This window comes from Xiphophorus hellerii, chromosome 16 (genome assembly GCF_003331165.1).
Source record: "Xiphophorus hellerii strain 12219 chromosome 16, Xiphophorus_hellerii-4.1, whole genome shotgun sequence".
Taxonomy (NCBI): Eukaryota; Metazoa; Chordata; class Actinopteri; order Cyprinodontiformes; family Poeciliidae; genus Xiphophorus; species Xiphophorus hellerii.
The window spans coordinates 7,051,864-7,079,615 of record NC_045687.1 but is presented as its reverse complement, the minus strand read 5'-3'; the positions used below and the strand labels follow the sequence as shown (position 1 = coordinate 7,079,615).

At 38.5% G+C, this 27,752-nt stretch overlaps 2 protein-coding genes across 3 annotated transcripts in view; both read left to right on the top strand.

Annotated features, from left to right (window-relative positions):
• Nucleotides 1–13,435, top strand: part of stat5a (signal transducer and activator of transcription 5a) — a 59,837-nt gene extending 46,402 nt beyond the window's left edge. The window contains exons 8-18 of one of the 2 annotated variants that reach the window (XM_032587784.1): nucleotides 86–265; nucleotides 893–980; nucleotides 3,841–3,963; nucleotides 4,198–4,290; nucleotides 5,580–5,786; nucleotides 7,074–7,168; nucleotides 7,407–7,549; nucleotides 10,486–10,641; nucleotides 10,750–10,801; nucleotides 11,256–11,366; nucleotides 11,458–13,435. In XM_032587784.1, the coding sequence (XP_032443675.1) occupies nucleotides 86–265; nucleotides 893–980; nucleotides 3,841–3,963; nucleotides 4,198–4,290; nucleotides 5,580–5,786; nucleotides 7,074–7,168; nucleotides 7,407–7,549; nucleotides 10,486–10,641; nucleotides 10,750–10,801; nucleotides 11,256–11,366; nucleotides 11,458–11,581 (1,372 nt within the window). In that variant the 3' untranslated portion in view covers nucleotides 11,582–13,435. The remainder of the gene's footprint in view (nucleotides 1–85; nucleotides 266–892; nucleotides 981–3,840; nucleotides 3,964–4,197; nucleotides 4,291–5,579; nucleotides 5,787–7,073; nucleotides 7,169–7,406; nucleotides 7,550–10,485; nucleotides 10,642–10,749; nucleotides 10,802–11,255; nucleotides 11,367–11,457) is intronic. The other variant, XM_032587783.1, reaches the window with a different exon arrangement.
• A 6,895-nt stretch (nucleotides 13,436–20,330) lies between these two features.
• LOC116735284 (inactive phospholipase C-like protein 2) overlaps nucleotides 20,331–27,752 on the top strand; it is a 71,962-nt gene continuing 64,540 nt past the window's right edge. The window contains exon 1 of the mRNA XM_032587045.1: nucleotides 20,331–21,125. Coding sequence (XP_032442936.1) covers nucleotides 20,829–21,125 — 297 coding nt within the window. The 5' untranslated portion in view covers nucleotides 20,331–20,828. The remainder of the gene's footprint in view (nucleotides 21,126–27,752) is intronic.

Genomic DNA, 27,752 nt, shown 5'->3' with positions numbered 1-27,752 from the left:
AACTGTGTTACAGGTGACCACATAAATAAACACCGGTTAGTTCTGCTTTTACCTCCTTGTGTGACCTTCTATTCTGTGTTTACAGCACCTTCATCATTGAGAAACAGCCACCCCAGGTTCTGAAGACCCAAACCAAGTTTGCTGCCACAGTACGCCTCCTAGTGGGAGGGAAATTGAACGTTCACATGAACCCTCCACAGGTCAAAGCAACCATAATTAGCGAGCAGCAAGCCAAGGCATTGCTGAAAAATGAAAACACAAGGAAGTAAGTTTACAGCGCTCTTTTTCTCTGCCGATGCAAAGTTAAAAACATAAAAAACATTGCTGTGTGTTATTTATTTGGTAATTATAAATCAGAGATAACACAGATCACATGTGGGGTTTCTCGAGGCTATGCAAGACGTTTCCCACAGAGATCAATAAATGAGAGCTTGTTGAGAACGATATTTCTGTTGAAGCCTCTTTTCACAGCTTAGCATTGAGACATGCCTGGAACCTGAACAGTCGCTCTGAGGAATCTGTGGTGTAGATACAGAATCCATTTTTAACCTCTTTCACAGTCTCACTCCACATTCATCCTAACTTAAAGAAATCCTCCACATCACCTGGTCAGCTTGGCAGCTAGTGGCAAAAATGGGGAATCCATTAAACAGTTGAATCATCATCTGGTCTGTATCATCTGTTGTAAACAACATGCTCAAAGATGTTTGTTCACTGGTCCAAAGTAGATAAGATGGTCTTGGTGGTAGCTACATATTCCAATTATACAGGAAAAACGTCATTCTAAGAAGCCAGAGGGGTGGAAGATTAGAAGCAATGCAATTCTTAGCACACGAGTCCATCAGATTCGACAGAAGAGTCAATTTACTCACTAATTGTCTTTTTGTTCCAGTGAGAGCAGTGGAGAAATTCTTAACAATAACTGTGTGATGGAGTACCACCAGACTACAGGCACTCTCAGTGCTCACTTCAGAAACATGGTGAGTGGGGGACTTTTTTCTTGTATACAGTGCATCCGGGTATCATTCACAACGCTGTGGTTGTAATTTATTTGTTGTTACCACAGCTTACTACTTGTGATAAATTCTGTTGATTGGACTTGATCTGGAAAACACACACCTTTCTATGTAAGGTCCCACAGCTGATGGTGCATGACAAAACACAAACACAAAGCATGAGATCGAAGAAATTGTTTGGTAAACCTCTGAGATTCTATTGTCTTCAAATCTGGTTTTGTGCTGCTTTGAAGGTCACCAGAAAGTGAAAGCATGTTATTCTGCATCTCAAGGAGTTTTATTCTACCCTGCCATCGAATTCTAAAAATGAATGTTATTTCTTTTAGACATGTTGAATCATAGAATTAAAGTAGAGAAACTAATATATTGATGAAAGATATGCAAAACAGATCCATTTATTTACACAGCTCCTAACCTTCTCAGGTCAGTGTCAGGACACACGGCTGCCCCACCCTTAACCCACACACTCTACGGTGCCGTGCCCTAACATGTGAAAACAGTTTTCGTGGAACCAGGTGGATGTACAAAATACTAGGTAGTTCGGTCTATATTGAGAAATGCTAAAAATAATCTTGTGTTTACATTTTTTTTTATTTACCTTAAATATTCAAAAATACAACTCAACCATATTTGGTAGCTAGAATTTGGAGTAGTCATTTTCTATATGACTTTGTCAGTCTCTCACTTGCCCGCTAAGTAAGATTGAAAGATGTCTTAAATGTTTTCCACTTATGAACAACTTTTTAACGGTAAATCTGGATCAACTTTTTAATTGATTTCAAAATGTCTTGAATGTCCAATTATGGGACTGTCCACGTGTCTCACGCGGCTCTACATGTGTAACTTTAAATTGGACTAAAAATCCCTCGGTCTGAACAAAATCCCATTTCAAAGTCTCAAATTTGACATGGTAAGGTTTGAAAAGTGAAGTGGATCAAGAGAAAAATCATCTAAGCAACTTGCATTCCAGGAGCTATGAAAAGGCAGGGAGCAGAAAACTTCAATGATAAAGATTCTCATTTGAATGCTTTGTAATTCTAACGGCGATAGAGACTATGATACAGCAGAAAAGTGACACTAATGAGTGAATATCACTGGTGTATTTATGTGCAGGAGATGAAACTGGAAGCACTGGAATTAAATCCAAAACTCAAGTTAAAAGTTATCAAATAAACACCCAAATGGAGAATCGCTTTAGACTGAATAAACTGAGGAAGGCGGGACTCCAGTGTGGACAGCAGGACGAGACTCTATGCTTTTCTTTTCTTTTCTCTTCTTTTTTTGTGAAGTTGCTTCTAAAAAGTGCTGGAAAGTTCAAGGAAGCAGTCTGTGTTTGTGTTGGGAAAAAATAGCTGTGAAAAAATAGCTTTTAAAATATGGAGTCCAAAAAGATTTCCAAGAATACAGGGCTTGCTTTCATACTATTCAAATACCAGGATGTCATTTGATGAGCTGAAAGCTGAATTTGAACTTGGTCTGAAATATTGTACATCCGGCCTCAAAACTTTGTTGGATTAAATTAGAATAATGTTATCATGCAACCTCGCTCTTCACCTTTGGAAAAATTTAGATAAATAATAATGATCACACAAAGGGTATTTTCCCAAAGTGCTCCAGTTTTCTATTAGCACAATCATCTGGACATTCACAGAAGAGGCTGAATGCCTGGAAAAGAAAACCTTTAAAATGAAATTTCTGACAAACTCTGGGAAAAAGCTTCTGCCACAATGCAATACCAAATCAATAAAAGAACACATCAAATGTAATGCAATATATGAAGGGTGGATGCATGCTTGTTAAACATGCATAGCTTCATAGATACTACAAAAATATCACACCGGACTTATGCATGCTTTACGTGGAAAGTAAAGGAATACTGTTGAAATGTTGGTGGCGATGTAAAAATAAGTAATTTACTTGGGGTGGTAAAATAACTGTATGAACATGCATGATTTCAAAACATATTACATTGAATCCTCAACCATTTAAATTATTTTTGTGTACTGAAAAGTGTATAATCATGAGAATCCGTGGACCTCCTCAGATTCATGGATGAATTGTGAATCTGTGGATAAAGTGGATCTTAATATATCTTCCCATTGAAAGAATAACATTATTTGGAATGTTAAAACTCATGTTTGCGAATAAAAGAGGAAATATTATTGACAGCAGAAGAAGGTGGATAATGTGGATGGACATTGTAGTTTTCATCCTTGAGAAAATCTTACTAGCTTTGGTTTGTGAAAATGATTTTCTTTCAGTTGGATTTTTATTTGATCTTATATGATATATTTTCCCATATGTAGGGTACCTAATTTATTCAGGCTAGCAATGTTTTGTAATTAATATTTAATTGTTTTTTTTTTTTTATTCTGACACTTACAAAAGTACAAATCAGAATCACTTTACTGTGATTGCCAGTAAACAAGTTCACAGGCTAGGAAATTGATTTGATATGATGGTGAAAAATATTTTAAAAAGAATATGAATATGAAAAATATACAATATATAAACAGGTGCAGAGTAGCAGGTGGATGAGGTGTGTTATGCCAGAGTCTTGTTCAACAGTCTAATGGTTGAATGAAAGAAACTGATCTTGTGAGGGGAAGTTCTGGTCCAAATGGGCTGCAGTTTCCTATCTGAAATATATATTGTGGTGGGAAAAAACAAAATGTTCCCAGATTGATAGGCTGCAACCGATGCTTCTTGAAGATCTCGGCTGTGGTTAATCCCCATTGCTCTTTATTGATTATTTATATTTAAAGGTAATTTAGCATGTCCCTACTGTTTATACTGTGCATAAACATATTTATCTTTTTTGTAGTCTTTGAAAAGGATCAAACGATCGGACAGACGTGGAGCAGAGTCAGTCACAGAAGAGAAGTTCACCATCCTGTTTGAGTCTCAGTTTAGTGTTGGAAGTAATGAACTTGTCTTTCAAGTTAAGGTAAGCTTATACACAGACAAAAGTCAGCAATAGAGTTACATTAACTTTTATAGGAAAAGACTGGAATCAGTTGTTTTTTGTAATTGTGGAAATCTGTTTATCCTCAAAAAAATCTAAGCTTCTGCTAAAACATACGCTTTGCATACGTTTCTATGTATTTTTGCTGTATGTGCACAATCTTGGTTGCATTTATGTGCCGACTGAATGTTATTGGGTTTTTTTTTCTCTGAACAGACATTATCACTTCCTGTTGTGGTGATAGTTCATGGTAGTCAAGACAATAATGCCACAGCAACTGTATTGTGGGACAATGCGTTTGCAGAGGCAGTAAGTAAAATGTTTCTGTGGAATTGTGTGTCTGCTTTCCAAATTTTCTGTAGATGTGGTTGCATTTTTGAAATTCTTGTGCATTTTTAACTCATCCAAAACATCTAGATGAAAAAAAGACTAAACTCTATTTTTCTGGCTTTCATTTGTGTCTTTTCTCCTTGAAGGAAATAATAGTTCAAAGTTATAAAATTAACACCCAAATGAAACAGCTGACAAATCTCACAACCCTGAAAATGGTAGTAATACATTTTTTAAAAACTAAATAGTTAAGTCATAAAATAAAAAGTTGAGACATCGTTTCTGCATTGAGGACCAGTAGAGTTTAAACATACATGTACTCTACAATAATAGAGAAATTTATTTTAGTCAGGCCTGTGATAACCAATGTGAAAGCTTGTTTTCAAGAATATTTTGTGGAGATATACAAATGTAAGAATACAATTTTCTGTTTACGAGGCACTTGTACAGTCCTTTACACTTTAATAGAAAGTATGTTGTAAAAGCAGTTTCTTTTTAAACATTTACCACCTAAGTAAATACTAAGGTTATAAAGTAGCACATTAATGTAACAGAGCTTGGTGTTTAACTTTTTAATAAAGGCAGTAAAAGTTGGGTAAGAATTTTTTTCTTTCCTTTTGGTCATAACATCTTTCCCACATATAGTTGTGTACACATCCTGTTAATAAACATTCAGCTTTAGTCTTATTTGCTTGCATTGCTGCTGGTAGTTAGCTTGTATATCATAATAGAATTTAGCAATTCCTTTCAATTTCAGATTTAGCTTATTTGCTAAGTTTGTGCACAAATTCAAGGAATTTGACTTTGTTTCCTCTTCATATTTGCATCTGAAATATGATGAAGTTACTTTTGGGTTTGAAGTCTTTTCAAAATCTCTGTTTTGGCTTTAAAGACAAACAAGTTCTTGATCTTTACTGTTTTATGCCTAGTTTATTCTTGGCTTTATTGGAATTTTCCTCATTAAGATTCTTTTTTTGAGTTGTTGCTGTTTAAGCAAACTTCAATGTACTTGAGCAATTTCTTTTTCACAGTTTGTGCTGATTACTTCTATATTCACCTTGTAAAGGCCTGGTAGCACTAAAGCAACCAATATGCAAACATTTGAATCTGGAACCCAAATACATAGTATATGTAGTTGTGAAACTAGGCATCGAGTCATTGATTAATGCACAATTCATAATGTCATAAGCAAAAAGCTGCTTATGTGAATGCATGTTCATTTTTGTCAGCGAGGTCACCGAAAGTTTTTTACATTTTGTTCCCATCAGGGTCGAGTGCCTTTTCTCGTGCCAGATAAGGTGCTTTGGCCTCAGCTGTGTGAAGCCATCAACATGAAGTACAAGGCAGAGGTGCAGAGCAACAGAGGGCTATCTGAGGAGAACCTGGTCTTCCTGGCTCAGAAAGCTTTCAGCAGCTCCAGCAACAATCCTGATGACTACCGGAGCATGACGATGACCTGGTCACAGTTTAACAGGGTTAGCACCAGTCCGCTTACCTCGTGATGCTCTGAGCAAACATGCAGCTTTCAAAAATAGTGTTCAGTTTATCTGTTATCATCAGAGTTTTATCACTTTATTTAGATTTGTTTTTTTTTTTTTTAAAGCTCTCAACTCATAGTACATAATGTGTTTCAACCACAAGCTTTGCTCTCTTGGTAGCTTTCGTTGTCAGTAAGAGATTCATACACAGAAATATTTCCTGTTTCATTTGTGGCATCCTCACTGCTCTTTTCTGTGGTCAGCTTGAGTGAGAATTCTTCATTGGCAGTCAAGTCTTCATCTTAATTGTCTTGTTTGTCCACATAGAACAATGCCGGAGGCTCCATTTACTGGCTTAAAACAGTAAATGGGCTGAAAATGGATCTCCATTCACCATACACTATCTTTCTCATTGGCTGATCAAACCATTATGCGTCAGCCCTTTAGAAAAAAGTGCACCAAGGTCATACACGAACACAGCTATATCCATTCGCACATACACAGTGGAAATTATGTATTGGTGGTGGGACTCAATTAAAAATTTTAACTCAAGTTAATTAATTGCAATTAACATTTTAATTGAAAATTATACATCTACAAAAAGCAACATTTTCAATTTAAAAACATCTCTAGCTGCTAAATCGTTGAATAAATAGAAAGGTGAGCTCAACAACATATTTTTTGTTTTTGAGCAATTATTTACATAATTCAACCATAAAAATGTGCTATTGTGCCCATTCAGCTTTCAAGTATTTCAGAAACTTCTTTGAGAAAATACTTCTTCAGAAATGTGGATGCTAACATTGGCATTGGGGACGCCTCTCCTTGAGATAACTTTTTTTTAGCCTTGACAGGCTGACTCCTTTTTGCACAATACACACGTAACAGCAGTCTTTTCCAGGGGCCCATAATATTGGTTTATGAAGCCCCAATGAGCCAAGAGAAGCAATTTTGTTGTCCATTGCTGCTGTTTGCGGACGTGCCTTGTGCGTCAGATTAATTAAACACGCAAAAATACCAAGATTTTGGCTGGAACCATTTTCAACAAAAAAAATATATATACATATATACAGTATATAATGTGTTAAAATTTTTAATGCTTTAAAATCTGTGTAATATGTATTAATCAAAAATTACTTGTTAAAGTCTTGTCCCTATTTAATCTTCATTTAAGTGAACTGAGCTGATTTAGAGAAATGTGGAAAAAAAAAAAAAAAATCAGTCAAACTAAATCCTGCATGGCTTTCAGGAGATTTGTGCCCCCAACATATTTTCTGTCCACAGGAAAGCCTTCCAGGAAGGAACTTCACATTTTGGCAGTGGTTCGATGGTGTGATGGAACTTACAAAGAAGCATCTCAAGCCTCACTGGAATGATGGGTAAGGAAGCTGTAGATTCAGTTTTAGTGTTTAGCTGTAAATTGTGGCTGATCAGACACATTAAATAAAACACTACATGAACTTCATTCATTTCATTTTGAATGTTTTATTTCACTTTCTAAGGCACTAAATGTTTTCATACATTCTGTTTTTATGTTTCCCATGGCAACTAGCAAAACAAAAATGAGCTAAATCAGAAATTATTTCTTTGTATTTGTATACAACATTCTCTCTGTAGAGCAATTCTGGGCTTTGTGAACAAGCAGCAGGCTCAAGATATGCTGATGTCCAAACCCAATGGTACCTTTCTTCTGCGCTTCAGTGACTCTGAGATCGGAGGTATAACAATTGCGTGGGTGGCAGAAAATCCCAACAAAGCAGGTAGGATGTGCTGGATGTCACATTTGAAACTTGCTTTAGCTTTAGGAAATGCAAATGAGTCGGACAATGTGTGCATCCCTTTCAGAAATGTTATTCTTTGCACAGCTTTGAAGCTAGTGAAGTGTCAACCGCAAGAAAAAACAAGAAAGCAACTTGGTATCTCAAGTTATTTGTATTGACCTCTTCAGTAAGACATAAGTCTTGCTTAACATTTGTCATTTCTCATAACTTGTGTTGTTTATTGTGGTTTTCTTTGAATCATTTCTAAAGGAGCCTTTGTAGCCACATTGCTCTATTCCTGTTAAACATAAATTTTTATTTAGGAGATGTTCTTTTGTTTTACAGTTTGTTTTGTTTTAGGTGGAATGTCTGGAGTATTTATGTTCAGTCATTGTCTTACACTGCTCAGCATGCTGTGTGTGTTCACAGCTCTGAATTTTGTCAGAGCAATCACTGCTCTGTAATGCCACCCTGGATCCAAGAGGATCATCGAATAGTTTTAAAGTTCTCTAAAGCAATCCTCCTGCAAGACTGAATAATTTGCAAATAAGCAAAAATGAAATAGAGGTGTGATCTTGCCATTCAGGAAATGGCTTCTTCATTTGGGAAAAAAAGTGCCTTTAATCCAGCTGTGTAGGGGATTTGTGTCTTGACTGACCCCACGTTCCAAAAATCTAGACATCTGGTGTCTTTTCCAGGGCTGTGGGCAAATCATGGGTTTGGCTGCAGCAGCAAAGACATCTCTGAGGCCCCAGCTTTCCAGAATAGTCAATATCAATTATAAAGTTCAGGGGCTGTTTGAAGAAATGGTCACCACCCTTCAAAAGACTTGTGACCTTAAGATGAAGGTGAAGTCTTTTGATACCCCCCCCCCTACACACACACCAAGCTTAAATTGAATGTTAGTAACTTTCCAGGAAGGACCCAGAGTTTTACTGGCTTCTCTTGTGGTTTTGTCTGAAAGCGTATTTCGTGCAGCAGGCAGCACGAAGATCCTTCGTTGGAGTCGTCAAGACACTACTTGGAAAGTCTCACTTGACTTCAAAAAGAGGAGATGGCGGCTTTGTCCCCTTAATCTTTTTTTAATGTCGAGTACTGACATTAAAAAGTCAGTGCGTGAGGTCAATAGCTGAATGACCTGTTTTGTTCATTCAGCTCAAATGTTGGAAGATGTGTGAGTGTCTCAAAGTTTATTTATTTATTTATTTATTTCATTATTCATTTAATCAACCAATGGCTGTTTCTGATTACCTACAAACTGGTCCCTGTTGGCAAAGTCCTAATTGGTCTGATAGGTTGTTGCAGCACAGATGGTCTCATGGTAATACAGCTTCCTGACTTCACTATGTTTAGACATATATATATACAGGTGATGGAACATATTTTGCCTAAAATGCAATAACATAATTTGAACCAGGTGAAGCAAAAACTATGTCACTAGAGGAATTCTGGGTAGAGCACATTTACAAAGAAGTCAATCAGTAATCAGACCTGGATGTGACTGGTGAAATTAAGCCAAGAAAAATGTAGTTATTCGTTCTCTCACAATTTAACAATAGCATCATTGCTATGCTATGATGCATAGCAGTTGGTTGGGTCCCTGGGTCCCTGTATGACCGGCGTCAGAGTCTGGTCTGCATTGCCGGCAGTAAGTCGGGCTCGTTTCCGGTGAGAGTTGGACTCCGCCAGGGCTGCCCTTTGTCACCGATTCTGTTCATTACTTTCATGGACAGAATTTCTAGGTGCAGTCAAGGTGTGGAAGGGATCCGTTTTGGTGGCCTTAGGATCTCATCTCTGCTTTTTGCAGATGATGTGGTCCTATTGGCTTCGTCAGGTCATGATCTGCAGCTCTCGCTGGAGCGGTTCGCAGCTGAGTGTGAAGCGGCCAGGATGAGGATCAGTGCCTCCAAGGCCATGGTCTTGAGCCGGAAAAGGGTAGAGTGCCTTCTCCGGGTCGGGGGGGGGGGATGTCCTGCCCCAAGTGGAGGAGTTCAAGTATCTCGGGATCTTATTCACGAATGAGGGAAGAAGGGAGCAGGAGATCGACAGGCATTGGCGCAGCGTCTGCCGTGAAGCGGGCGCTGTACCAGTCCGTCATGGTGAAGAGAGAGCTGAGTCAAAAAGCGAAGGTCTCGATTTACCGGTTGATCTACGTTCCCACCCTCATCTATGGTCATGAGCTTTGGGTCATGACTGAAAGAACAACATTGCTGATACAAGCGGCCGAAATGGGTTTTCTCCATAGGGTGTCTGGGCTCTCCCTTAGAGATAGGGTGAGAAGCTCAGTCATCCAGGAGGGACTCAGAGTAGAGCCGTTGCTCCTTCACGTCGAGAGGAGCCAGTTGAGGTGGCTCGGGCATCTGGTCAGGATGCCTCCTGGACGCCTCCCTGGTGAGGTGTTCCGGGCACGTCCCACTGGGAGGAGGCCCCGGGGAAGACCCAGGACACGCTGGAGGGACTATGTTTCTCGGCTGGCCTGGGAACGCCTTGGGATTCCCCCGGAGGAGCTGGAACTAGTGGCTGGGGAGAGGGAAGTCTGGGCCTCCCTTCTGAAGCTCCTACCCCCGCGACCCAACCCCAGGAAGAAAATGGATGGATGGATGGATGGATGGATGGATGGATGGATGGATGGATGGATGGATGGATGGATGGCATCATCATATAGGATGCAGTTGGTTGGGATTGTTTTTTTGTTTTTTGTTTGATAAGTGCAGTTTGTATTTTTATTCTTGTATTCTTGGGTTAGCTTTCTATAATAAAATTTGCTTGATGAAGTGTTCTTTCTTTTTAACCTGTCTGTAAATAAACAACTGCTACTTTACCCAATGACAACATTTAGTTTCTGTTCTGATACCGTCTCATCATCTGAAATTTTCTCCTTGAAAGAAATGGGAGAGTGTGATTGCTGTTATTGATAGTTGACTCTGTGTGTTTAGGTGAGCGGATGGTTTGGAATCTGATGCCCTACACAACTAAAGACTTCTCCATTCGCTCTCTGGCCGACCGCATTAGTGATCTCAATCACCTCCTATTCCTCTATCCTGACAGACCCAAGGATGAGGTGTTTGCCAAATATTACACACCACCCCTCTGTAAGAAACTCTGTTCAAATAAGCTCCAAAATTGCTGAAGCAAGAAGAAGATGTATTTTTTGCTAAAAATTAAATTTGTTTTTACAATTTTCCCAAATTTATTTATAGCTAAAGCAGTGGATGGTTACGTGAAACCACAAATCAGACAAGTAGTGCCTGAGTAAGTATTTCCTGCCTGTACTTTTCCTCTTATTCCTCCATTTCTGTTTTGCCTCCCTACTCTTCCTTCTCTGCCATCCACTTGCCTGTTATTATTCTAAAGCAGCATTTAGAGTTAATCATCCAGGGCCGGACCTTGAATTCAGGTTAGCCATTAGTTAGCTGTTACAGTTGGAGGAGGCCAATTAAAGATGGCGGGGGTTCCTGCATGAGCTTGTCTTTCACTCATCATATGAGTTAGGCTTGTTAGTTATGAAGCTGCACCGCCTGCCTATCTCCATGGTAGGTTTCGCAGTGCTTCAGAAAATGGACCCAAGGATATAGAAAAGCACAGGAAGCACGCTGAGAATTGTTGCTTAGGAAACCGCCGAATCAATTCTCATCAATCTTTTGTTCCAGATTTACAGTTTAATTCATTTTTTATTTTTTATTGGGGGTCGGTGTTTCTTTTGCAGCTTTGCTACAGCTAATCCAGACCCAGTCAGTGGAAATCCAACATATATGGATCAGGGTGCCTCTCCAGCACCCGTTAATCACTCTCACACTTATGCGATGTACCCTCCTATGTAAGTTAACAAGACCCTCAAAAATATCATCTCCTTTGTGTGGATTTTGTTGCCTTGACCAGGCGTGAATGGTCTCTGCTTCCCTTGACAGGGCTGACCCCGTGTTGGACGGAGACGGCGACTTTGACCTCGATGACACCATGGACGTGGCGAGGCATGTGGAGGAGCTTCTGCGAAGGCCTGTGGAGAGTCAGTGGGGTGGCCAGCAGTCTTGACCCTTGACCTCGTGACATGCAATCCAACCAAGCAAGCCCTGCCCTAACTCCTGCCCCACCTGTTGTTAACATGGTTTAATTCCATTCATCTCCTTTTTTTTCCAATACCGCTATAATGTAAAATTGTTAATAATGGCTGTCTGTTTCCTTTTTCTTTCAGTGTAAGAACATGCATGTTTGTGATTTCCTATAGTTTATTTGTGTCTCATACGTGTTTGTAAAACAGACTAGATTAAACCAACCTACAATGTTACAGTGTTGTGAAAAACAAAGGAAGAAATATTGTCCATGGAAATTGTGCATGTATTTTCAATTGATCTTAAATTCATTTTGAAAAATATGCTACTGTATGATGTTATTTCAGAAGTTGAATGTTTTTTTTTTTTATTTTATATTATCTGCTTTGTAAAATTGTTATTGTTCTGCTAGTGACACTGATCTTGCCCTTTGACAAAAGAGAAACTTTAGAGAGGAGTTTTGCCTTCGCTCCTGGAAAAATGATTTATTGCCTGTCAGTTATTCAGATGTCTATACACTAACATATGGCAGAGTTGGTCTCTGCGCTCTGCCCCTGACTGCACACACATCAGAACACGGTACTCGCTCGCAAGCTTAAGATTTATTTGTGTCCGATTTGTTCACCAGCTGCAAAGGAAAGGAGCTCATGCACCTCCCTTGCTCTCACAGGGCTATATGTCTTCTCTTTATACACAGAAATGCAAATCTAAGCATTTACCTAGCGCTGCAAGTTTGTCCTCTCAGGTCCCACTGCTCCCCTCATCGATGCTACCTCGCATTGGTCTCCTGACAGTTGTTCGTATTGGTTCCTTTACTGTTTCTGCACACCCTGTGTCCAGTAGGTACAGTCAGTGAATTTTGTGTTCTAGTAGTTTCCTTTAATGTTTGTGAAGAAGATCCCTCGCTGCAAAGGGGCAAACTTTTGGCTGTTTTATGCTTGAAACCACTCTCTTGAAGATGTCTGGAGTCATGAAGTGTCTTGCGTCTGATTGGTTATGCCTAAATATTCTGCGTTTTCTGCATCCTCATTCATTTATTTTGTGTAACTGCATCATGACACTGTGGCATGTGCATGTCTCTTTGTGAAAACTTGAACAAGCAAGCAGCAAGTGTTGCTGCAAAGCAAAAAATGAAGGCTTTAAAGGTTTGCCAGACTGAAGGACTGCTGCCAGATTCAGAACCTGCAGGACGTCACTTTGCTTCTATGTTTGACTTTCGTCCTCAGAATCAGACTAATTATTGTTGTGCATCCCCCTGTTTGTTTCACATAGATCAGAATTAAGACAGTGTTGCAACCTCAGGAATAAATTGTTGCGGAACCAGTGTTTAAGCCAAAAAGAAAACATTGTATACAAAAGATAATACATTTATTTTATATATTATATTGTTTCTGTGGCACTCCACAGTTGAATGTAACCACTTTTGATCAGACTAAAGATTCACATACAGTTTGTGGAAATTTACGTAGAACCAGAAGTACTCACTTACAAACAATACAAAGCAGTCAAAAATAAATATGTATTTTTTATTAGCTTCTTGATCACTATATTTAATGTTTTCCCTGATTTAATTTCTTTTTATTTTACTTGTCCTTTTTTGAAGAAGAAGAAGAAGAAATCTCAAGCCACAGGTGACTTTTTGACAGAACCCCATTGCCATCCTTTTCATCCTTTTTAAGATTTGTTTGACTGTAGACCGTTCATGTTTCAGTGAGATAGATGGCGCTGTGTTTGACGTATATGTACTATGTTTGTTGTTTGAGTTTATCACTTGGAGACTGTTCAAAGAGCCACAGCTGTTGAGTTGAGAAGAATAAAATAAAGTTTTATAAATAAATTTGTTTAGATTTTTTTTTCACAACCCTTTTTCTTTAAAAAATCGATAATTTAATAGGGTACGTTCCAGGTGCAAAATTGGGACAGTTTGTTACCCCAACAATCCAATTCTCAGTTTAGAGTCACAAATTGTTCTGTTTTTTTCTTTTTTTATTATTTTATAAAAAAAATTATTATTATTTTAGTTGTGCATGAAGAAAAACCAAACTGGTACACTGAGTGGAAGGCCACACAGAAAGGTCCAGATATCCAATTAAGTATTTCCTTCCTGTAATGCAACTCTGTTAACTGTAAAATCCAATTTGATTTTTTTTTTTTACCGGTAATTTGACAAATCATTCGTAAACCAGAAAAACATCATGGGTATAACTGCTTATTAGGTTCTTAAAAGCTGTAATCAAATTATTATAAGGGACATATTGAGTCTACTTGTGTTTATTGTGCACTGCAGCTTTTATTACGATTAATAAATCATCTTATAATAAAAATAAGGAGGTTGGTATTAACCCATGAATTAGCGAGTATAATCCATGTTGTCATTTTTTCCTTGCTCAAAGTAATTGCCTTCTTTTGCCTTTAAACTCACCAGGACACCAAATTGGAGTCATGAAATGGACAGGAAAAAATTCAGTGTTAGGGTTTCTACACTGGCTACCAGCTACTTTCACCTTAAATTCTGGGCTAACCTTTTGTGCTTTGAATGGTCAAGCTTAACATGACGCTCCGCCCACATGCGGAAGTAGAGCAAACCTCCAACAAATAAACAGTTGTAATGGCACAGGTAGAAAAACTCAATGCTTTACCTGAAAGCATTGAGTTTAGCCAACACTGAGGCAAAGACGACAGGCAGAAATATTCTCCAACGAGTCGCACGTCGGGTCTGTAAGGTTACTTTCGAGAAACAACGGAGAAATCAACGTTAAAGCCCAAGTCTTTCTCAGCCGAGGGGCACAAAGTCTCATTGGATGTGATGAGAAAATTTTGCCGGGAGCATTTTGCACGTGCAAAAGTGAGTAAGTAAGTAATAACTTAAGAGCTTTGCAAATTTTTCTTCAGGAAAAAGCTCAAAAGTAAACCTTAGCATAAAAAGGCGCTTAAATGTAAATGCAGCAGTTACTACAGTATGTTTTCATGCTGCCATAGAGCATTGATTTTACAAACATAAAAAATCAAGCATACTTCACTTATTGATCTTTGATCTGACTACCAATAAGTGCTATGACAAAAAATGGGATGCTTACTACCAGTTACCTTTGTGTAGATGGACATGTGGTAGTTGCTGTCGATCACAGTTTCATTCGATTGGATGTGAAGTCGGCTGCAGGCCCTGATGAATTTCTTGCATTACTCCAGACTCCATTTGAGTTTTGGAAATTGCTTTCCGCCCTTTATACACTCTGGTAACGGCTGCCAGGATTACATGTTTTCCACTAACAACTTTGGACCATGATTTTCTATGATTTTCCTCAAAATCTTTATGACAGCAGTGCTTCAGCAAGACAACATCGTCGGAGGTTCAGCTCCTCTGTGATAGGTGTTATATATATATAAAAAAACACTATGATATCCAGGCCTTGACACTTCTGCCTCCATGTGACAGTTTTTATGTGGTTCTCCTCCAAATAACTCAAATTTAGACGATGTTTGTTTTGATTCTAAACAAACATGCCACTAGATGCCACTCAGTAATTTGAGTTTGTCTTAGAGATCAAAAGTTAAACAGTAGCAAGAGGCTACTATAGGTCCTGTGATGACACTCTAGAGTTTTTGGAAACTTTTTAGCATTTTTTAATTTGATTTGAGACATTGTGTAAATTGATTGGTATTTTTAAAATGATTAAATATCCATATGTTCAAATATTTTCACCTGGTTATCGGAAGCATCTAACGCTCAATAAGTTTGTTTCTGCCATCTGGTGGAAAAAAAGAAGCACTACACTTGTTTTTATGCGTCTGAGCTGAAGTCTAAATACCAATTAAGTTCCTCATGTCATGCCTGTGAAAGATAAGAGAATCTAATTTACAATCAAATTCAATAAAATGTAACCGGTTTGTCATTAAACGATTTTCTTTATCAGTTTTGAAAGGTCGGGGATTTCACTACTTGCATCAACACCATGAAACCTAATTATTTCTTTTGGATATATTGCATTGCATTCTAGTCTTATCTTCAGACTTTATAATTTATGTACAGCCCACCATGTCAGAGGCTGAAATCGTGTGTTTGTTAGTGATAGTAATGAAAGAGGAGATGGCTCCTATACAGAATTAAAGTCAAGTTACAGCAGAAGTTCCTTGTTTGTGCTATAAACTGATGCACATAGAAGGTTTTCCTGCAGCAGAGAGTGCCACAACATGAAATCTACCAATTTGCGCAGAAAACTTACAACAGGGTTTCAACTTCAAGGTGGAACCAAGAAATAGTTCTAGTATTTAAAAAGTGTTTAAAATGTGTGCATTTTCCCCGTTTTACAGAGATTCAAAAAGAAAAAAAAACTCCTAATATTACATAAAATAAAACTAAAACTGCTCAAGGATTTAAATAATTACATGATAATCACAAAATAATTTGTAAGCAACCATATTTATGAATTGATTTAGCATTAAGGTTGAGTTGCTGATGAAAATATCACTGACTCGTGTTCATATAATTGATATCATCATTACCAGATGACCATCATATAATCATCTGATGTTAAATCCTGTAATTGCCCCCATTTTGTGATTGGCTCACCCTGACTGGCTTTAGAGAAAAGCTCAATTGCTTTTCTAGTTCCTGTTAACCTCTAGATGTCAGTAAAGTCCATTAAATAAGCTGTTACTCTGCATCAACAGTTCAGTTTGACTCAGTATATACTGAATACATTTAAATTTCTGTATTTAATGGCATCTGGATTGCTTGGATCATATTCCTATGAATGAACTGTTTTGTGATTTGTTTGTTTGTTTGTTTTGCCTCACTATCACTTACTGATGTTGCTAGATAAGCATTGTTACTGTTTACTGCCACTGGCTTCTGGAAAAAAAACAGATACATGTAGCTGTCATGTTCTCCACAGTCTGATCTCAGTAAATAACAACACTTGATGTAAATTATTGTGAGTTTAAATGAGCCACTTCTGGCGTACAGCTTGAGGACAGCCAAGCATTGCCAACATATTGACACAAACAATTTAACCTTTTGAGATGATCAGGCCCAGATGTTTCAAATCTTTCCTACCAATGGGACACTGTAATATGACCTCTAACTGCATTTAAAGTTTATTGTAATGATTTATCTATAATCATCTTAGGTCATCGATTTAAAACACTGGTGCACCTTCTCACTTCTGTTACTGGAATTTCAGTGTGCAAATTTATTTGGGTGATGGAGAAAGCCTTAGATTTTATTCCAACAACTGCATTTACATACGAAACAGTCATTTACATATCCGTTATAAATTATTTTAGTCATGGTTTCAGTTCCTTTTAAGCTGAAGAATAACAGGGCCAGGAAGCATGCTGACAAAGCTTAAAAAGACACACCCTATTCTCCGCAGTGATGAGAAGCAGCAACTTCCGTTTTAGATATCATCTTTCAAATGTAAAATAGGCGCCTGCCTATGTGTCTTGGTCTTGTGGTTTTATTGCTGCAATCAGTATCAACGCAAACATGAAAGCTCCTACTACATTCAGTTCTGAGGAACAACTGGAAAACACATGACTTTTTGTAAGCAGCAATAAAAATACAATTCTGAATCATAAGCAGTTGAGGACCATCTATTTTTAATCATAAGCAGTTGAGGACCATCTTATTTTGTCCTCTGAACCTTCTGCATCCACTTGCGGAGGGTTCCGCAAACTTTAGATCCGTATTTTGATTGGTGAGATATGAGGAAGGACATATCTGGCCTCAGACATGTCCTCCCAATGGATACATTTGCAAACTCCATTGATCAGAAGCCAACAGAATTTGTAGCGGGATGGAGGTTGCCTAACTGTATGCAGCCATGTTTGACATCCTGCCACAGGAAACAGCAGCAAACCTCAATGGAAAAAAAGCAGGTGTTATTTTCAAAAAGACATTTCAGACTTGCTTATGCAGCATATAGTTTTACTACCTTGTTTAAAATCACACAAAAAAAATTATAACATGTTTACTTCCTCCCATTCTTTCCAGTCCAGCTGACACTAAAGGATAATCCAGTGTAACATATCCAGTATCTGTGGTTGGATCAATCAAATGTACATTTTAAAAGGATTACTGATCGCACTCTGTGGACTCATGTGAACTATGAGTTTGAGGCCCGTTTCATCAGTGGCCTTTCTACATTATAGTGAGGCAGCTGGGTCGAATGAGGAGGCTTTTAAAAGCAGAAGTTTTGCTAAATTATTTCTGATTATGCATAATACATGACCCTGGGAGAGCATGAAGGAAAGTAGAGGCAAGCAGAGAGCGAATGAGGGGAAAGAAAGGAGCATAAAAACACTCGAATCTCCATGTCCATGAAAACAAAGCCTCGGTAGTACATCCTCATGAGTCCTTTTCTTCTTAAACTCTTTGCAATAACATTCATTCTCTAATTTTGTTCACTTTCCCCGACCCTCTTTCATTCTGTACTTGAGAAGGAGATGGACTGCACGGGTCCTCTCATGTCTTTAAGATATCATTACCCAATCGCTGGATGTACAGACATCTCAATGAATTTCACAAGGTGTGAAATTAATCAAAAGCATCCTTCAATATATTTTTGTCCTCTTAATTTTGGCTATAATTGCTTATAGCTTAGGAAAAGCCAAAATGTCTACATTCATTGAAAGTGGTATGAAGACTGTCAGTATGTGACTCTGTTGAGGTGTTAAGGAAGATCTTTCATGTCGTTGGCTTTCGTGTCTCATTTGCTTGTTGACAAAGAAGTGCTGAGTTTGCTGTCCGATCAGCATTCTGATGCCACAGTCAGTAAACTATTGGTACTGGTGGCATGTTTCCAGATTTAGCTGGAAAAGGAAATCAACTTCTCCTTCAAGCTTATTTGAAAATGGAAGCATGAAGAATCTCCTAACAAATATTAAGGCATGATTTTGAGTTACCACCAGAAGACATGGCCCGTAAAAAAGCAACTAAAAACTCTGGAGTCTTTGCTCCAAAAGGAAGACCTTGGACCACTGAGCAAAAGTACTGTTATTTTTCTCCTCAGTCCAGGTTGGATAGATCTGATGTTATCATTGGCTCAACTTTCCAATAACAGGTCAGGTTAGCACTCTGTGAACAGTCAGCTTCTTTAGCAATGACCCTCTGTGACTAGCTCTCTTTAGTCCACCATGTGAGATCATCCATGTAGATCATATAGAGAAATGACAGTCATGGAGCTCATGTTCTGCTGCTCTGGACTCTGCCCAAGCATGCTGATTGTGATTTGATTTGCACTCTCGGGTTATAAATGGAGTCTCATCTCAGTTTACTGCTCAAGTCACATCTGATGATGCAACATTAAATGCCTTACACGCCGCTGTTGGGATCTTTGCTAGACTGACTACAGAAACGGAGGCAGATGCTTAGAAAATGTCTCCAGAAATGGGCCATACAATGATGTGTGACATCAGTCTTTCTAATCTCTAAATGTAAACAAAAAGGACTGACAAGGCAAGGTTTACTTCTGCTATAGGTTTTGCTAATTGCTTTGCAATCGATGCATAAGAAGAATGGAAGTGAGGAGATGGAACAGCATCTATGCATCTTTGATGAAGACTGAGGAATAATAGATGAGTAGAAAAGAGTAGATGTTAGTTTCCTTAGTTTATTAAGTGAACAAACCGAATGAACCATGTGGATGCTTTATATAGAAAGTCATATATATTTCACTTGTGTCTACATAACTTTTAATCATATGTAACTGAGATGTTACATAGGTTGTTTTTGCCTGTACATACATAGAAAACTATGTTGCTTCTATTTAGTAATGATTCATAAAAAGCCACAAAATAAATGGTTTATTGCAGGATCACTTTCTCAAAGTGAGAAATTCAGAAAAAAAATTATTTGAGTAACTTCATTCATTAGAAAAAAGAATAGAAAAGGAAGGCCTAGTCAGAGTCTAGACTTGCATCTGATTGAGAGGCTGTGGCTTGAAATTCAACAGGCTGGTTATGCTTGAGAAATGTTCAGTGTAGCTGATTTGAAGCAATTCTGCAAAGAGGAGTGATTCAAAACTCCTCCACAGTGACGTAAAAAAGGAATTGCCAATCATCAAAAATTATTGACTGCACTTCTTCCCACCAGAGAGTATAACTGGTGGTCAGGTTTAGAGGGCAATTGCTTTTTCACATGGGGCCAGATTGATTGCACTTTTTTATTGTCTTAATAAAAGATCATTTGAAAGCTGCTTTTTGATCCACATTTTTAAATAATACTAATAAAAAAAATATTAGAGTTAACATTTTTCCGAACTGTAAACCACGGAGATTTTGCAAAGGAACAACAAATAGTGAAAGAGTAATGTAAGATTCGTTTTATTTCTAGTAAGTTGGGAAATGTTTCCAGAAGTATTACAAAGTTGGTGGGGTAATAAAGCCAAAATGTAAAAAAAGCAAAAATAAAGACATTAAACTTAATCTACAAATTCAGGAGGCATTGTTATACTCCCTCTTGTGGACAAAAGACAATACTCCAAAAAATCTGAGTTTTGTGATTGACTGGGGAAAATTATATCACTTTACAAAACAAAAATACTGAAGTTTGTAGGAAAAAAATGACAATTGTTTGTTCTGATTTCCCCGAAACAATCCCGTTTATAGCAAATGCAGAAGAGATTACGCGCGCGCGCCGGTATCAAACTGTGATTGCGCGCGCCTCGCCTGCTGCATTTAATTGTGGGCATTCTTGCACGCGCCTGCATGGGCACGAGTCAGTGCGCCTACTGCGATTGCGCTTTTTGAACAGTGTTGAATTTGTCCCGTGGATGCATATGAGAGGGGAAGCTCTCCCCCTGTTTTTTTCTTTTTTGCAAGCGCTGCAAAAGTGTTTCAGAACGCTAGACGGCACACACAGACGAGCCGACACAAGAGGACGTGGGTGAGGGAAACCGGTTTTTGAGGAAAGGAGGACGAAAGTGCAAGGTGACAAACCAAAGAACGGCATCTTCATACAGTCTGTCAAGATTTGATCTGTTTTTTTTATTTTTTCTGGAGCGCACGTCCTCCTGGGATCCAGAAGCGGAGGAGGTCTCTCTCTCTCTCTCCCCCTCTTTCTCTCGCTCCCTGTCTGTTATTATTACAGCAGAACAGTTGATCCTGAGCAGCCCGGCTCCAGACGCTGCTGCGCGCTGCCCCGGACGACAGCTAATCGACCGCGCTCGAAGAGAATGGGTTTTTTTTACACTGAGGGGGACGGGGCTCTGCTCTAAGTCCGGCAGATCATGTCAGGGGTACACGCTTCAGACACAGGACATTTTTTTGATCCTGCCATCAGCGCACCGCCAGCTCAGGGCGCGACCAACGCAGCGGGGATCGGTGGCGACGGGGCCGCGCTGCCTCCGACCGCTTCTCGGACGTACTTGGAGGTGTCGAGCGCTGCCCAAGGCTATGGGGCCGAAGGAGTGTACACCAATGGACGGTACAGGGACCACAGCGGCTCACGGATCGGGAGTGGCAGCCGTGATAATTCCGCGGAGAGAAGTCAGGGAGGTGGAAACACACCTTGTGGTATAATGAAGGTTAGTGATAAAAGCTCATCTTCTTCACTGTCAGTGATTTCCAAGGTTACACGAAGGAAATCTGTTCCAAAGCAGCAAAGCAAGTCTGACATAACAGTAACCATTCCCAGATATTCATGCCTAGTTTGTCGGCGTTTTGGTGAGCTTGTTTAGATGCAACAAGAAAAATGGTCAATTACGGTGCTTTACGTTCAGCAACTTTCTCCAGAAGTTTATCATAGAGGAGAATGCATGAATAATTCCCAAAGCCCCAAACGAATTACATGTAAATACTTCCACTGAACTTTTCTTTTAATATTTTTGAATTGTGCTGCATAGTGTCAAAATCATGTAGCCTACATTTAGTAGATCGTCACTCGTGTGCATTTTGCAGACGCAATACCAAAACAGGAAGTTTAAATAAAGTTGGAATGTTTTTTTTCCATCTATAAATGATCTAGAATAAAGAATAAATATGTTGAGCGATTTAGTCTACGGGCAATGTAAGTGTTTAATTGAGTGAGCTGCAAAACATCTGACTCTTAGCTGCTGCGATCTACAGAATCTGAATCTGGCGTCTTTTCAAACTTTTTACTGAACAGCGACTCCCAACTCTGGAGCAAATGATCTTTCTCCTTTTATCCCTGTCAGTAATAGATGATTATATTATTTTTAATGGCAGCCCTGCCCTAATTAGTGCTTTCATTACTGGAGGTTAATTAACTGGTCTCCCGCAAACCACTGGCAAGACACCATCTTTTTTTATATATATAGTTTAAGCTCATATTATATGCTTTGCACTGACTGTGTTCAGAATTTTGCCATATCAGCTGTAGTTTACATGGCAACTGACAGAACATGTTTTCTTTTTTTTCTGTGACCAGAATCTGCACTCCTTATAAACCATTATATGTTCATGCTAGAATAATTAAACCAGCCGTAGATGAACCTAATGTGGTGCAGGACATTTTCATATTATGTAATGTTGCAGCCACATATTGTTGGGATTTTATGTGATAGACCAGTATAGATTAGTGAATTATTGTGAAGGCTAAAGAAAATGATAAACGCTTTTAATGTATTTTTTTTGGGGGGGAGGGAAACAATATGAAAACTGTGGAGTGCTTATGTTTCTAAGTTCAACATGTTGCCTTTCAAAGTCACTAAATTCATAAACATCAGTCATAAAACAATATTCAGTAGGACACATCTGCAAAATCCAGGTTGTCAATCTAATATTTGGTGCTGTGGAGCTGCAGCAATCCTCAGCTGAAGTGAGAATATTTCTATACATGGCATTAGTTCTGCACTCCACAAATCCAGAGTTACAGAAAAAAAGTTCTGTTTAAAGTTTTCCACAAGCCATATAAAGGTCATAGAGAAAAACATGAAAGAAAGTACATGGAAAAGGCAATATATTATGAAAAAAATACCACTGCACATCATCCTGAACCCACCACCCCCTTAAATGATACATTGTGTTGGCATTATGATGCTGTGGGGATGCTTATATACTGTAGGTATAGAGAGATGACCCTAGATCTAGAGCAACAATGAACTTGTTTGGAGTTTTATACTGGACTTTTGAACTGGACAAAAGTCCAGTTCAAACTTTTGTTGAGAATCCACGTGAAAACTTGTGTTCACAAAAGCTCTTCGTCCAACGTGATGGAGCTTTTGCTATTTTGCAAAGAAAAGAAGGGGAAAAAAAACCAAACCTTTAAATGTAGAAAGCAATTACTTTAAGAGTTGTCGTTGTAATTGTAGCAAAAATTGACTCAGTACACACATAGTACTGAGTTTAAACATTTTATTGTTCAAAATTCTCAAGGTAGCCTTGTTCTTCTAATTCACAATTATTAATTACTTTTGCTGGATTCTATCAATACTTTAACAATTGGGGTTCACTGTACTTTTCATGCTGTCACTATTTTCTCATTTTAATCATTTTATGCTGCTTTTATTACATTGCTAAGTGCTCAAATAATAATATAAAGGTAGCCTTAACAGACCACATTAATTACTACAACATTCAACTGTTGGATTAGGTAAAAATAAAAATGTTGATCATTGTCATCAGGTTGACCTGGATTTGTCTGGGCACTTGGAACAATGCGGTAAACATTAGCTTTAACAGGAACCTGCTGATTGAGCATCGGACTCTCAATCGTTCAGTGAAAAAGCTTCATGCATAGTTTCAGCACACCTACTCGCATTTCAGTCACACATTGCATGTGTGTTTGAGTTGCAGTTCAAAAGGTGAAGGGGCTTCGGTTCCATGGGAATAGCAGTCATAGTAGCGCATTACCTCATTAATTTGGCCCTCGACATGCAAATGTTGGAAGAGAAGAATTTGCCTGTCTGTCTCTTTAGCGGGCACCCAGCTTTGTCTTCTTGTGATTTCTTCATCAGGGTGATGGTGTCATGTCAGAGAGACTTTTAAGTGGCTAAAGGCGAGGATTTGTGATGCACACTTGTTATGTAACGCTGAACTGAGGATAGCTGTGAGTTTGGTTCCTTTATGGTTTCAGGTATCAGCCAAGTAGGAGAAGGAGGAGCTTGATGGTTAATTTACCAATAATCTTTCCTGTCTTCTTTGTTGTTGCTGTAGAGTTAGAAACTGAAATAGGTCAACATATAAATCTGTAAAAAAAAAAAAGTTTCACTTAAATGAGTCAGAGAGGAGAGACAAATGTGTAACAGCACTGTTATTGTTAAATGTAAATGAAGTTGTGCTGTTTAAAAAAAACAAACAAAAAAAACGGGTTGATTCTGAATCTGTTTAATTTATACACCAACCAGTGGTGGGCGATAGGTATGTAACAAGGTCTATCTCACAAGATTTAGCAAATATTAAAACATCACAAAGTGCTATCACATTGTTGTCAGCATGTGAAGTAAATGGAAGCTGTTATTATGAAGGTAGATTTGGGGAGCTTCTTTTCTCAAACAGGGTGTATCAGTTCACACATCCATCTATCTGTCTTCTTGTGCTTTTTATGAGATTACGGGATTGTGGGGATAGCAGACCCAGCTCATTCTGGGAATCCCTAAACTTTTCCTTGCCAGATGGATTCTTCATCGTGTTCTTACTCTGACCTGATAGTAGGGATGGGCAATTATCTTACCACTTTTGGTTCTTTTTGTTCCATGAGTGTCAATAAATATAGAAAAAATATAACTGAATGCAATTGTTGATTTTTTAAAAGTTACTTTGCACTGTTTAATAAATGTACATATGTAGGTGATATGTTTTATGGTTGATTAGGACCCAAGCATACGGACTGATTGTGGCAAAGAGCAAAGTTGTTTAGTAATAAAACAACAAGAAGAACTTATAATGAAAAAGCTACAGGAAGAAGATGATAACCACAGCAGAGTTATGAGAGGAAAAAATACAGGAAGGAAACAAATGAAATCAAGAAAAGACACTAAAGATAAACAAAAAGACACTAAAGATAAAGATTGTGCTTGATTATTCCAGCACAATCAAAACACAAGAATAAGTAAGAAGCTAAACTCAACAAATAAGACACGACCTAAGAAGAATGAGCTGATAAAGAAAACCCCGGATGACAATAATAAAGAAGGCAAACAAACACATATGAAAAGCAAAACACCATTGGTTCATGGCAGTAGGTTATTTCATAATGGGAGTGTTTTAGTTGTAATTCAGTGTTTGTGTTTGTGGGCACTTTTCAAATTAGTTTGATGATTGGAACCCTTGAAGTTTGTCAAAAACAGAAAATAAATTTGTAAGGGGGAAATACTTGTTTTATGCAGCACTTTATGATCACTTGTGGCATCTGTTGAATATTTCATTAGTTAGTGTGAATCTTTAAAGCTTCTCTGACGCTGGGACAAGAATGTTGCAGCAGGAAATCTGTGCAAATATGGCATCGTAGAAATCTCTCACTTTGCTTTGACTAATTTTGCTTCTAGCCATTGATTCCTTGATGTGTGATTTCAGTGATCACCCTGAGGATACCTCACAAACCTGAAAGTAAACAATCACTCACTAACTGTATCAGCGTATCATCTCAGATGCTTTGTAGACATTACAGCTCAAACCCCCCATTAGTGATATAATTAGGATACATATAACAAAACTCTGGGTGAAATGCCCGTCTTTGCTATGGGATTTCAAAAGGCATAAGTAATTCCCACATCTCCTGCAGCAGCAGGCTGCACTCAACGCTTGGATATTTTTGGAGAAACAGAGAACTGCACTGCGCAGAATAAGAGACAGCAGAAGATGTGAAATGGTGATTACAGACATCTAGGGCTGCTGAATCATCGCTCCCTGCCTTGGATGGTTTCCACAAAGCAGCAAAAGACAAACATCTGAAATAGACCTCTTTATGCGAATTCACAGCTTAGCACCAAACAATTTTTGTTTCAGCAAAGGTCACTCATCCACAAGAAACACGAAGCTCACAAAGCCCTGATTGTATTTGACGAGCAGGAGTAATTAACGCCTCAGTGTTGTGAAGTTAAGCTGTGAGAATGAGGGATTTAACGTGAATTATTTTGATTCTGCTGTGAGTTTTTGTGCAGGTTGGTTATACTATTGGTGAACATGTTTCATATTCAATCTGCTGGTGTTTTAGACCAAAGGATAGAGAAGGGAAGCATTCACCAGGCTTGATTATTCCAGTTTTATTGACCACATTGAGAGGTTTATTACACAAAAAACAATATAGCTTGATACAAAAAAGTCACCTTCCAATGTGAAAGTGTCCTCCAGACAAACAAATGTCTTTCAAACAGGAATTATTTACCCCTGCATGTTCGTGGTGATCCTTTTTTGCTTCAGTAATTCGTAGGGAACTTGTGCAACAGCAGAGGAAAAATGCCTGAGTTTATGTTATTTGTCTGTATGTCAGAGGAATAACTCTGGGTGAAATCATGTGAACAGGACATTGATCTGGTCAGAAGATGCATTAGAGTCTGGTGGAATGGTCCTAGCCCTTCAAGGCAGCTAGTGTGAGGATGAGTAATGCTCGTATTTGTCAGGCTGATGTCACCCAGGAACAGGAGACTGTTGGAAGGGTAGGATAATACATCTGCTCCACCTGGTTTTGCTCCTGCATGTTCCTTACTGCCTAAATATGGCACTTTTTCCTTGATCACATTTGTTGTCATGCCAGTCTTCAGTGAGGCAGAACAAGAAAGAAACGGTACACAAATATGGGAGATGGTGATGAAACCATGTGCAATAGTCAAATAAAATATATGAAAAAAGTTTCACTTGCTGATAATCCTTTTGACAATTTTATGTTTTGTAATAAAAGTTGGTGTCTTTCGCGCAGGGTGAGGATTTAAATTGAGTTATTTTGCTGTTCATGAGCAGACGATTAACAGGCATTCTGTTATGGTGCCGTGTTAATTCTGGTGTTTACTGGATGTCAGGGGATGGAGCTCTGCTTCCCTACGTTTCTTTCATTACACGTCGTAATTAAAAAGGGAAGACAATGATGGTCGCAGGTAAATCCCGCACGAGTATTTGTAACAGCCTTGCTTTTTTACTCAGCCAGTCAATGTGCTCGGTTTGCCAAAGGGAGTCTCCGTTCTGTCTTCATGTTCACACAGTTTCATTCATCTGTTCCTCCTCGTGCTGCCTGGGGCTGTCTGATGGACTTATCTTTGTGCCGGAGATCAGAACGGGGAGAAAATGATTAATTCGCCACAGGGTGGGCGCATGTGTGCACCAGCACTTACAAAATGGGGAATTTTGCAGGGCTCCTTGCAAAGTGCTACATCAGCTTTTATCACCTAAAGAGGTGAAAATTGGAAAAACAAATTACACTATTCGCCTTTGCAACCTTGCCCTGAGGCAAGAAACTAGCAAACTTGTGACAGGAAATACGAGCAGAGTTTTGCAGGAGGAAGGAAGAGAGGTACTATGTGACCTCCGTGAGAGGATTTGCATGGAGACAAAGTAGATTCATTGATGTCTTATCAGTCAGATTTTATGGTAAACCTATGTTTATATATTCCTATGGTAATATCATGTGCAAACAAGTCAAACTTTCACGAATTCTTAATTTAAAAAATCTAGATTTTTATAAATGAGTTGATAGCCTGGTGCGTCACCAAATATAGCCAATCATAGAGAAGAATAAGTATGTTTTTTGACAAGTTAGCATACTTATACAAATGTGGCAGCAGATAGAAATGACATCGATGTAGGTTTAAGTTCTTCTTAAAATTTCAGGCTGATGTCGAGAAAATAAACTGATGCATTTGAGGAAAAATTTTCATTAGTACGACTTTCTTTCGTTCTTTTCCTTTTGTGTAGGACTATAATTTTTTTCACTTGCATTGCCGACTAATTTTAAAAGGGACAGCAGGTACTGGAGGTAATTTCAAGCAAAGGTATATAGTCAGCAACTCTGCTATTTGTTGAGCAGGAGTTTTCAGGTGCTTATTTCACAGAACATCATACCATTTTGCTTTTCTGCTCTTTGTAGCATAACATTGAGTACATACCAAGCTAATGTATTTTCATTTAGTCAGCTTAGCTTCTCCAGCGTTGTGCATATGAGGCAGCTACAGACATGCCACGTGTAATTTCTACAATGCAGTCTTACTGCATTGAATGACTTTATCAGAGTAAAAGATGGTGAACCTTTAGTTTTCAACCGT